The following is a 12815-nucleotide window of genomic DNA, read 5'->3' as shown; positions in this document are numbered from 1 at the left end:
ACATCACCATGCTGTTTTGAGGCAATTTTACAGTAAAGTACTGCTTTCAAATACCAGTTTATCCAATGTTTACCTCCAAAACGTCAATAATGAGCCACTTTTACTTCCATGATTTGTGCATATTGTGACATCCTGATTGTCTTCACAATAACATCTAAAGTAGTTAGTTTCTGAGCGTGTATGGGTACAGGTTTGACAAGTGTGAATCTGAGAGGCTTCATTGTAAATGCTAAGTGCAACCCGAGCATGCCATGCACTGAGCTGCCCTTCGTCGGCTATTTGGACGGATTCGGCTTTGTAGCATCACTATGGATGGCAAATTCAGCCATCTAGATCAGTGGGTCAAGAGGCTCATGTGCTAATCCTGTTACAGCACTGAGATTTATTCAAGACGGCCCTAATCTGATGCTCTTTTGGACTGCAGTGTCCCTGAAATGTAGGCACTACACTTCCCATAATGCAAAACTGATCTTTGTGTTTCATCCCTGCCTGGTTTTTAAAAAATGCAATTATGCTTGTATATTGTACAGTATAGGCCAAATGTTTGGACATACCTCATTCAATGCAATACAAATGAAGGTCCCAACTCCATTGATAAAGCAATAGGGCTGCAGCTATCGATTATTTTCATAGTCGATTAATCGATGAATTAGTTAGTTCGAATAATCGAGTAATCGGATAAGGAACATAAAAAAAAAAATACCTGAGCTGAGCAAACAGTATAAAAAATTTAAAAAATAAGGATCTAAGTACAACAAAAACACAATTGGCTAACTTACATAGCAAAAGTCCGTTAGCTTAAATGCTATAAAATGGCAACTTTTTTTTTTTTTTTAAACAATGCTCTTAACAAATGGTTCAGGGAATATACCTGTAAACTAAATTTCGAATGCATTAAAAAATATTAGCTCAAACAAAAACTTGGCTTACGTTGGTCTTAACAGGGAGCAGCTGGATTCACTCATGTGAAATGAGGCAGACCAGAGGGCAGTGTATCCACCCTAATCAATAAAACGAAATGCAAACACTTTCAAAATAAACCATTACAATGCCACTTTAATTAAACGAATACTGGAAACAACCACATTTAATTCGAATTTTTTTCTAATCGAATACTCGAGTTAATCGATTAATCGTTGCAGCACTGTAAAGCAATAAATTCCACTAATTAACCCCGAAAAGGCATACCTGTGAAGTCAAAAACCATTTCAGGTGACTCCCTCTTGAAACTCAGAGAAGGGCAAGAGTGCAAAAAACTAATCAAAGCAAAGGATAGCTACTTCGTAGATACTAGAATGCTATACATGTTTAGAAAACGCACGAATGAGAAGGTGTGTCCAAACTTTTGGCCTGTACTGAACGTTTATATCTATAAATTATATAATTATTAACACATTATTCTTTTTGTAATAGTTAAATAGTTAATACAAAAATACATTTGGAAAGGAATTTTTGTCTTTTTTTTTTTTTTTTATATGGTTTAAAAGTTTTCAATTGGGAAAAAAAATCACTTTGAAAAATGGTTTACTTTTGTCAAAAATTATGTCGTTGAATTCTTTTTCTAAAATATGTACCGTAATTTTCGGACTATAAGCCGCTACTTTTTACCCTCATTTTGATTCCTGTGGCTTATTTGTTGATTTATTTGCATTAATAAGAAACACTTTATTTCACATAAGACTCGTAAGACCATCATAATTATGATATAACACTATCATGTGCATTATTGAATCCATATGACATATGTCATTAAGTGTCACCCGGCAAATTATGTCACTAACTCCATTCATATCCAGCTCGGGTCTTTCTCATCCATTCAAAAGTGAGATAATTTGCCGGATGACACTATATGACATATGTCATATGCATTCAGTAATGCACACGATAGTGTCATATCATAATTATGATTGTCTTATGACAGTCTTACGGTACCACTGTCAAATAAAGTGTTACTAGATACCATAACTAGCAATAATGAAACAAGTGGAACAGTAACTGAAGAACTAATTTGCACAGAAGATGAATTATGATTGTTATTTACATCTGAAATGCTACAATGCATACTAGGAGGCATGCTGGACGACAACAGTGTTGACAGCAGGTGGCAGCATTGGTTAAGTGTCTCCCCCAAGGGAGCAGTGATGACCAAATGAAGCATTTTGAAGCAATGACGCTTTGCAGCCAATTGGTTCAAAGTTTCTTGGTGGTTCATTTGGTTTTATGAAAGTCTTATGATGCAACTGTCAAATGAAGTGTTACTGGTTCATATCTTTTAGTGTAAATATCCCATAATACAGTGAGGACAGGCACTTCTTATAGTCCAGGGCAGCTTCTATAAGCACAAATGCCGTCTTTGTGTCAAATTTTGCTGGCGGCGGCTTATAGACCCTACTCACGTGACGTCACAGCCACGCCCCCGCGCCATGTTGTCCGTATACTCGTCATGTTAATGCATTAGCGCTTCGTAAATTCCTCCTATTATGGCGTGTTTTTCTGCTCGTTAACATTAATAATCAAAATGGTGAAGTCGTGTGTGGCGGTCGGTTGCAAAAACATAGACGATAGACGAAGATAGATGGAGAGACTTGAAGTTTTACCGTATTCCGAGAGACCTGGAGAGGAGAGCGAGATGGACTGCTGCAATTCGACGAGAAAACTGGGCTCCAAACGACGACCACAGATTATGTAGTAGTCATTTTATATCTGGTAAGATGCATTTAATATATATTTAGAGGGTTTTGGGCTGACAACCACAATTAAGATCATTGCTAGGCTAATCGCAGACAACATACACTCAGACGTTGTGAATGAACTACCTGAAAATATATAATTATAAGGGGATAATAAGACAGTTGTCATACAATTAATTTACAATTTCACTATTGAGGTCAAAAGCCAAAAAATAAATTCAACTAGGGACAATCTGGAGTAGTGCTATCGCACTTCATATTTATTACATATTATATATGTATGTAGTGAGAGTGCTATCGCTAAACCATATAAACATTAAAAGCCCTAGCTCCATTGACAAATGACAGGAAATACATTAGACTTGACAGTGGATGTTAGCAAGAACAAAAGATTTTGAATTGAAAATTTCGTAACTCACCTTCCCGAGCACAAGATAGATTCCTGCCGAATTTTCGTGGACGAGGACCTGTTTCACCCAACCAGCAACGAAGTATTTATAAGCCTCCAAGCTCTTAAAGTTTTTCAAACTTTCGTGAGAATAGGCTGATTTTGTGTGGACAAGGTAGTTGTAAATATCAGGGTAGCAGATGTCAGGCAAAGACGGCGAAGACAGCGGGTCGAAAAACATTGATTTAGGCATCAAATACGGATCTGGCGAATGGGTAAACTGAAGCTTTTCCACATAACGCCTTTTATGCAACGCATCCAATGAGTTTACAGCGTCAGATAACACCGGGGCTTCCATGAATTGCTCTATAACTTGCACGACTAATTGAAAACAATGAGAATAGGTCTAAAAAATACGGACAATATGGCGGCTGGATACAGCGACACGTCATTTTGTGATGTAAGTGAGTAGGGTCTATAGTCAGGTGCGCATTATATTCCGAAAATAACGGTATTTCTAAATTTAAACTGTAATTGTAATGCATTAAGAACAATATTGTGATGGTTTTTTAATATTCTGTTTATTTGTGCTGCATAATTTTCTGGATTACTCTATTATTCCATTATTAACCTTCCTTTTTGTCAATCTTTCCCCTAGTGTCGTCATGCATCACCACCTACAAAAAGACCCCTCCGCCCGTCCCCCCGAGGACCACCCCGTCCAAACCCTTCATATCCATCACGGCGCAGAGCAGCACCGAGTCGGCCCAGGACGCCTACATGGACGGCGGCTCGGGCCCACGCAAGGGCATCGGCTCGCAGCCGGGCTTGTCCAACTCCACCGAGAGCATCGACAGCATGAAGGCCCTGACGGCCGCCATCGAAGCGGCCAACGCTCAGGTGCACGGCCCGGCCAGCCAGCACGTCGCCAACAGCGCCGTCGCGTCCACCGCCGTCGCCCAAGTCTCCACTGACAGCAAGGCGCAAAGGGAAGCTCTTCGAAAGTGCCTCTCCATTGGGATTCAGGTTTGTGTGAAACCCTTTTACGGGTTCATTTCAGTTTGGAATGTGAAAAACATCAAGTAATTGACCACCCCGCCCACAGGTAAGAGCTTGACATGTTGATTGACAGCCGGTTTATTTCCAACAGGTGGAGCCAGAGGAGGAGGGGCCCTCAGAAGAGCAGTCCAAGTTCCACTCTATAGGAATTCAGGTGGAAGATGAGCGCTGGTGAGTGAAAAGACAACAATGGACAAAGCCAAGTGAAATCCGAGCAGCTTGTGAGTTGTTTTTCCTAACCTCAACTGAGCCAAAGCACATATTTTGAATGAGAAAAATCTCACAATGGTTGCCACAAAACCATTACAATATTGATAGTTGACTAATCAGATTATTTGTCCACTAATCGGCTCATTGTAAATCATGTTATTCACTGTTATATTAATGTAGACTTCATGTTTTATTTTTGTTTATTTTTTTATTTTTTTGCAATAACTTACCTGTTTCTTTCATTTTCATTTATTACAAATTTGTTTTTAATAATTAAAAATATATTTAGTTTTTCTCATTTTGTTTATTTTATTTTTTTTAAATGAAACATATTAAATCTAAAAAGTGATATATGGTATTTTCCTTTTAATGTTTTAATTAAAAATATTTCCATCATTAAAAAAATGAATAATTAAAAAGAATATTAACACGTTTTCCTTATTTATTTTTCATGAAAAACATATCTATATTTTAAGTAAATAATACACAATTAAGAGGTTAAAAATGAGAATGTAGCATTTTTATTTGTAATTTTTAGTCCAAACAATTAACTTTCAAAATAGCTGTGATTATTTAACTAAGCATGCGATACCAGACTGCACGCCAACAGAAATGCCTAAAAAAAAGACTGCTGAAAATATGTCAAATTACAGTGAAGAAAATAAGTATTTGAACACCCTGCTACTATGCAAGTTCTCCCTCTTAGAAATCATAAAGGGGTCTGTAATTTTCATCGTAGGTGCATGTCTACTGTGAGAGATATAATCAAAAAAGAAAAATCCAGAAGTCACAATGTATGATTTTTTTTTTTAACAATTTCTTTGTATGATACAGCTGCAAATAAGTATTTGAACACCTGAGAAAACGAATGTTAATATTTAGTACTGTAGCATTTGTTTGTAATTACAGAGGTCAAACATTTCCTGTAGTTTTTCATTAGGTTTGGCATGGCATGACATTCGCTTTAACGCAGTTTCATTTAGTGGATGCATAATATAACCCCAACAACTACTACTACTACTGTGCCTTATAATCCAGTGCGCCCAATATATAAAAACAGTTTTCAAATAGGCCATTCATTGAAGGTACGGCTTATACTCCGATGTGCTGTATAGTGCGGAAAATATGATATTTCAAATGCACATTAGATTTTTCTTGTTTTTTAAGGGGAAGCTGGAACACTTTGCAACTAGTAAATAATTATATTTAATTGGTCTGTCATTCACGGTAAATAAACAGGGAGGGATGGCAGTGAATGATCAAAGTTAAAATAGATTAGACGTCTACTGCTGTCAATGGCAGTGAATGAGTTAAGTCAAACAGGAGGACAGAGAGGGATTTCTTATGTCCAGTGTGCGGCAGCTGTCTCCGTTCACTGATGGTTGGCGTCGGACTGACCCCCCCCCCCTTTTTTTTTTTTCGTCTTCCTTGAGCAGGGGGCCCCCAAAGTGACAGCTGGGTCCAGAGGATGCGGTGAAGGTAGAGGTACAGGGGGAGGGTGTTTGACAGCCATCTGTTGCGGCAGTCATTGTGATTCAAGCCACTTTTTTGGGCGGCTGTGTGCACGCAGGGTGGGGGTTGTTTCAGTTTCACGGGGTTTGTTTAGTTGTGTGCTTGAAAAGAAGCAGCCGAGTGTGCTTCATGAGCTTACAAGTTAGCTACTGGAGGAACACTCGCTTTCACTGTCCCGCATGCAAGTTCGGCCATTTTACACAAGATTATCATAACTTTTTTTGTGCGTTTTTGTTTGGTGGTTTACTGTGAAAAAATTGTACTCATGAAAAAGTATTGTTCCTCTGGAAAAAAAAAATTGTAAATAAGTACAAAATAATTGGTGAATTACTTGGAACGGAAACTTCAAATAGAAAGATTATAAAATTTGTGTGATTTCCGATGTTGTCCAACAATATTAACTCAAAATAATACATTAGTTATAAAATAGTCAAAATTAGGCACAAGATATCTCAAATCATTTTTTACTCATGAAACTCTTTGCCGAAGTTGACTATGTCATAGAATTTAGAATTTAATGTTTCTTTGTAAAATGGCAGTTGCTTGTATATTTGTTCTGCATTAATATATAATTTTTTAAAGGGGATCCGTGCATAGACTTGTAGTTCTGAAAAGATTAACGTTATTATGAGTTAAAATATTTTCATATGAAAACCCCTCTTGATGTTTTCGTTGTTATACCATTTGTAAAAATCAACTAGTAGGTCGCCATTGTTGTTGACGTCGCTGGGCGGTGACGTCACATGGCTACGCTGCCGGGCTTCCAGAGTATGACTCTAGCAACATAAACATGTCATCTGTTCAACCCTTTCAATTTGAACCCGAGAGAAACATTAATCAGCATGACAGCACTGTTGATACTTCACAAAACGAGCTGCAAAAGCAAAATGAACAGGAAAGACGGGACGAGACGAGAGTATGACAAAACCGTTGTTCTGCCAAAATGTGCTACACCAGCAAAATGTCCTACTAAAGGCGAATTCGACACCCAAAGTACTACCGTGCACTTTCAGCTTGTTTTGTTTAGATGCATACTGACAGAACATATTTACAATGCCTTAAGAAAATACTTAAACGTAGTAATATCAAATAAGGATGTTTTAAATACGCTACGTGACTAATGTGGTCAACAGATCAACAATCTGCTTTAAAGCTACCACAAGAAAAACGCAATGCTTAAAAGTTTGAGAGGGAAACACATGCAAAAAGTATTTTAACGCTATGAAAAGGTAATTAAAGACTCAATAAAAACACAAATAGTAAGAACTCGCCGCTTTTACCCAATGTGCACATGTGTTGGACGTTTCGCTGCATAGAAAGAATTGCAGAAAACCGGTAGTGTTTGTCTAGTGAGTGACAAACTACGTCATCGCTCCGAGCGTCCATTGCGCACATAAAACATGGCGCCCACTGTAGGTGAAAACATGTACTAAATATTAGAGATTTTTTAAATCAATGGCAATATTTTATGTGTTTCTAATAAAATTTCAGTAAAAGAGAACAATTGTGCCTTGTTAGAGCCTTTAAGAGTCTTTAAGTCCGAAGTTCCCTTTAATAAACATATATTTTTAATAATTGGAAATAGAATATTTACAGTTTTTTCCAGGGTTTTATTTGTTGAACATGTTTTTTGTGTGTTTATTGAAAGTATTTATTTATTTTTATTGCTTGTTGTTAGCTGGGATAGGCTCTAGCACCCCCCTCGACTCTTGTGATGATAAGCTGTTGAGAAGATGAATTAATGATTAAATTATATATATATATATATATATATATATATATATATATATATAATTAGGGGTGTCAAACGATTAAAATTTTTAATCGAGGTAATTACAGCTTAAAAATTAATCGCAATTAATCGCAATTCAAATTATCTATAAAATATGCCATTTTTTTCTGTAAATTGTTGGAATGGAAAGATAAGACACAAGATGGATATATCCGTTCAACATACGGTACATAAGTACTGTATTTCTTTCTTATAACAATAAATGAACAAGATGGCATTACCATTACTCACATTCTGTTAAAGCGATCCATGGATAGAAAGACTTGTAGTTCTTAAAAGATAAATGTTAGTACAAGTTATAGAAATTTTATATTAAAACCCCTCTTCATGGTTTCGTTTTAATAAAATTTGTAAAATTTTCAATCAAAAAATAAACTAGTAGCCCGCCATTGTTGATGTTAATAATTACTTATACAATGCTCATGGGTGCTGAAGCCCATAAAATCAGTCGCACCCAGGCGCCAAACTCCGAAAAACACAACAAGTACACATTACACTGTGCAGTCATTTTAATCTGTCTGAGCGGGGCATTTGTGTGTTAATTTCGTCAAATATTTTAACGTGATTAATTTAAAAAAATAATTACCGCCCGTTAATGCGATAATTTTGACAGCCCTAATATATATATATATATATATATATATATATATATATATATATATATATATATCACACACCTCCCAGTTTTCTCGGCAGTACTCGGGCAACATAGGCCTAACACGAACACATCCTGTCAAAAATAAGACCTTCAAAATTAAAGTGTGAAGTTTAATGAGACAGTTACTCCACATTTTAGGGGGGACCTTCTGACAGCTTGGATGAAAACAAAATGTGAAGGAACTAAAATGATACCAGTATGCTTTTATTTTGAAGGGGTGAGTTTTGACAGGACATGTTGCACTTCTTAGTAGGTCCTCCCAGTCTACATTGATTCTGCATCTTTGTCCTTGTCTTTTCACCTGTGTGAGTGCATGTGTGTTCATGTGCAACAGTTGCAGGTCATGGCCTCACCGTGTTGTTTGAACTAGCATCAAGTGAGCGGGAGTGGAAGGAGCCATTAAACAAACACGACGCTTTTTTCTTTGTACACTGCCGTCTTTGTTAGCACTATTTCCACCTTATATCGGGGCTGTTTAGTAAATCTTATACCGTCCTCTATCCCAAAGTTGTTCTTTCCAACTCTTACGTATTGGAAAATGTATTCTTCTACACTTTCCCGCCTCCTATCTTGTTGATAAGCTCCCTTCTGTCTGCTTTCAAGTGTTTGGCCTTGCCCGGCGTCTCGGCCCCCTGCAGGAAGTTGTTAGCCGGGCCGATATGGAGCATGCTGAGGTCATTATGACTGAACACCTGCTCGGAGGAGTTACTCTTTAACCGTGCCACACACATACACTATCACTCGGCAGTGTGTTTGATGTAGGCCGATCTTCACTCCCTGCGCTCTTCCTCGCGCTGTTTCATGCAACAGGAGAGATGAATGAGGGAGGAAACGATGAATGAGGAGCTTTACGGGGGAGTGCATGTCTGGTGAAGATGTGGATGTGACTCCAGTGTGTGGGTGATTATGAGGCAGGTCAAGCTGAGACTGGCAAAAGTGTTTTTCTGCCTTTTCTTTTTGTTTTGTTTTGTTTTTTTTTTAGATTTGTGAAGCAATCTTTTTTTTTTCTTGATTCACACCATGCGGTTATACTTATCTCTAGTTCTAGGTCCAGATTCCTGTCAATGTGACTTTTGAGGATGTACAGTATTGATAGTTTTAATGTTGTGTTTTCAATAGGGATTTTTCAGAGCATCGGGTTTTTAATAATGATAATAATAATAATATATATAATATTTAATAATAATAATATATGGCGGAAAACACTCAGGTGACTTGAAGTTCCGCTGTGAGACCCCCGATTTGGCCAAATTTCAAAATTGTCCGATATGCACGTGTGATACATCATTGGAAAGCTTAAAATCTCAGTTTTCTGGGGGAAGAAAAAAATTTGAACAGGAGGGCATTTAAAAAAAAAAAAAAAAACAGCAAAACCCTAACTGGAGGCAAGAGCACGCGAAAGCAGTATTAAAGACACGATTTTAACGAGATATTATACCTTGTTTTGATCCAAAAACTCCATGCAGCATGTATCACCGAGTGTCAAGACACAGCTGTGAATGGCCACAGCCAGATTTTTGGGGGATTTTATGGGTGAAACATGGTGATATAACAAGGGTCGCGATGCAGAAATCGCAGACAACAAGGAGTGGTTGAGATTTTCCTTTTTCAAATAGTTACCCTTTTAAATGTTTTTTTTTCTCAATTTTTCTTTGTTTGGATCGATTATTCATCATCTAACATATCGGGAAAAATGCAACGGTAACAAATAAATACAATTAAGCAATAGTAACGAGGTAGATATCCGTGACTTTTTTACAGACGCCAAATTTTTAATTGTGATGTAATTTGTTTAAAAGTTAAAAATCTGCGAGTGAATAATTTTTTTAAGTGGTTCTCTTTTTTTAAACTAAATATTAGACATCAATTAATGATTCTAAGCTAAATGACATTTTGAATAATAAATATAATTCTTTTTATGGCTAGGTTGAAACAAAAGCGGTTGCGCGACGTCTGTAAACGGGGGTTTTCAGGGTAAAACAGACATTTAAAATAGTTTGGGGGCTTAATGCGCCATGAATCTGCTGTGGCAGCATATAGGCTACGTTCATACTACAGGTCTTAATGCACGAATCCAATATTTTGTCATATGTTTTTGTTTTTTTTTGGCGTGCCCGTTCTGACTGCCTTTGTCCATTGAGACCATTCAAGTATTACGCATGCGCACTAATTCGCAGTCCGACAAGCGCTGAGCAAGACGACCAGTATGCGCAGAAGCATCAAAACAAATGACCACACATGCTGGCTGTCATCCGTCATTTCAAGGATATCATATTTTGCTTTTTAAAAAGAGGACACAAATAACAGACATAAATAATCCCAGTTTAGGCTTATATTCAAAGGATATGGATCGATAGCATGCACGCACTGTCCGTGCATGTCACACACATATACGCGCAGTTTGCACCGTCTCTCGGCCGTGTAAGCAATGTTGAAATATTGCTTATATGGAGCAGACAGTAAACCGATCATTCTCAGGCTTATCCTCAACCCATTTTTATTTTTTTTATGACTGTTATCAAGTCCGACCCTTCCTAAAAAGCCGTGTTCAAGGCAAGCTAGGCGCTAATAACGCAGAGCAGCACCGCTACCGTGGCGTCTCTCTCGCTTTTTGATGACGTAATTGCTGCATGAATTCCGATTTGAGAGACTGGACAGTACAGACCGCCTCGACAGTCTGGACAAATGTGGCCCAGATCGGATTTGAACCACATACGAAAGTGACCCAGATCGGATTTGAAATGGTCCAGTTCTATGCGACTTGTCACGTTCAGACCGTCAAGTTAATGCCTCACTCGAGTCGGAAAAACACGAAAAAATCGGATTCGTGCATTTAGAACTGTAGTATGAACATAGCCATAGACATATTGTTCTATCAAACACAGCAGTTGTTTTGGCTTAAAATACTGCAGTTTCTTTTAAAGAGGAGTGCAAGAGCAGAAACTGCTTTTTCAGTCTTGTCTGTGTTTTCCGCCATATAAACAATGGTACCTCGACACATGATCACTTTGACACACGATCTTTTCGACGAAAATTTGACTTGCCTTTTGTTCCTCCATCCGACGACATGCTCGAAATACGACGATTTATGACAACTCTGCAGTTTCTTTATTTCACGCAAGACGAACACACGGCGGATTTTCTTGTGAGAGAAATCAACATGGGTTCCAAGAATGTTGGTGCAGGTGGTGAAAAAAAAGAAAAAATATGTGGTTTACCATTGAAATGAAGATGGAAATGACAGAAAAATATGAGCTCCATGAGCGCGTCCGTGAACTGGCTTGAAAATACGGACTTAGAATGTCTACAATCTTGACGGTTCTCCTTCGACCTCCGTTCGCCAGTCTTTATAAGTTAAGGCGACAATTATTGTTATTGTGACATCGCCAAAAAAATCGACAGCTTCGTCAGGTTTTTAGTCATTTATTTCAGAACTTGTGCAACACAACATGCCTACTCTCTGCCAAAAGCAGAACAAAGTGAAAACTAAGTCCCTCTCACTCTGTCAAGTCAGCCACGTGGTGCGTTCAGGAACATGCAAAAAACAACCGCCGCATTAAAACCCGATTCATTACATTATTATAGGTGTTATTATTATTATTATTTTTATTCATATTATATTTGTTTTTCTCTTTGTACATGCTATTTGCAATAGTACCAGCAGTATTTACCAAGGATTTAGTGTCAGTTTTCAGGCTGTGGAACGAGTTCATGGAATTATAATGTATTCTTACGGGAAAATCCCGCCCGACATATGACCATTTCGTCTTACAAAGTCCCAGAACGAATTGACTTCGTATGTAGAGGTACCACTGCATTTGTTTTTCTGCTTCATGCTCAGACAGCGCTACAGTCTTTAACCCACCCTCCTGCCAAGCAGTACGGCAAACTGTTCAGCTTGCGTTTGGAACTTAAAGCTAACGATGATTAACAGGTTTGTAGCTTTGATCCTGTCAGAGAAGCCTGGTAGCCCTACGATCAAAGGCACAAATGTGTCAATCATCGTTAAACTTGCATAAGTGTGCAGTGGCAACTCATTGTGTAAGAGGCTGATCTCAGCAACGTGAGCGTCAGCGTGAATTAATTTAAGTGGACTCTCTTAATGAAGCATTTAATAAAGACAAGCATTTTTCTATGTTATTGCTGTTTAGAAATAATTAACATTATGAACGTGGCACGGTGGAACAATAACATGTTTGGAACTTTTGTTTAAAAAAAAAAAAAAAAAACTTTTTCAGTATTGGATCAGGACTCTATCAGCAGATTCTCAAAATCGGATGACTCGGACTCGGGTGCAAAAATATGCGATCGGGAAATCCCTATTTTTCAAACAAGCGTCTGAAATTTATCAAAACCATCAACATTTTTTTTTTGGTTTTGTTTTGTTTTATTGCTTTAAGTGAAATTGGGTAGGTTCTGTTCAACGTGAACACAATGTCATATTTAAATCGGAAGCCGTTCAATTGAATTGAATGGTGGCAGACTTTGTAATACCGGCCAATATTG

At 37.7% G+C, this 12815-nt stretch overlaps 1 protein-coding gene across 3 annotated transcripts in view; it reads left to right on the top strand.

Annotated features, from left to right (window-relative positions):
* dlgap1b (discs, large (Drosophila) homolog-associated protein 1b) overlaps window positions 1-12815 on the top strand; it is a 233648-nt gene that overhangs the window by 207317 nt on the left and 13516 nt on the right. For all 3 annotated transcript variants that reach the window (XR_009061613.1, XM_057824079.1, XM_057824078.1), the window contains exons 7-8: window positions 3737-4104; window positions 4229-4308. Coding sequence is in view for 2 of the 3 variants with exons in the window: in XM_057824079.1 (XP_057680062.1) it covers window positions 3737-4104; window positions 4229-4308 (448 nt within the window). In the remaining variant the exon portion in view is untranslated. The remainder of the gene's footprint in view (window positions 1-3736; window positions 4105-4228; window positions 4309-12815) is intronic.

This window comes from Corythoichthys intestinalis, chromosome 20 (assembly GCF_030265065.1).
Source record: "Corythoichthys intestinalis isolate RoL2023-P3 chromosome 20, ASM3026506v1, whole genome shotgun sequence".
Lineage (NCBI taxonomy): Eukaryota > Metazoa > Chordata > Actinopteri > Syngnathiformes > Syngnathidae > Corythoichthys > Corythoichthys intestinalis.
This window is presented reverse-complemented; position numbering and strand designations above follow the sequence as displayed.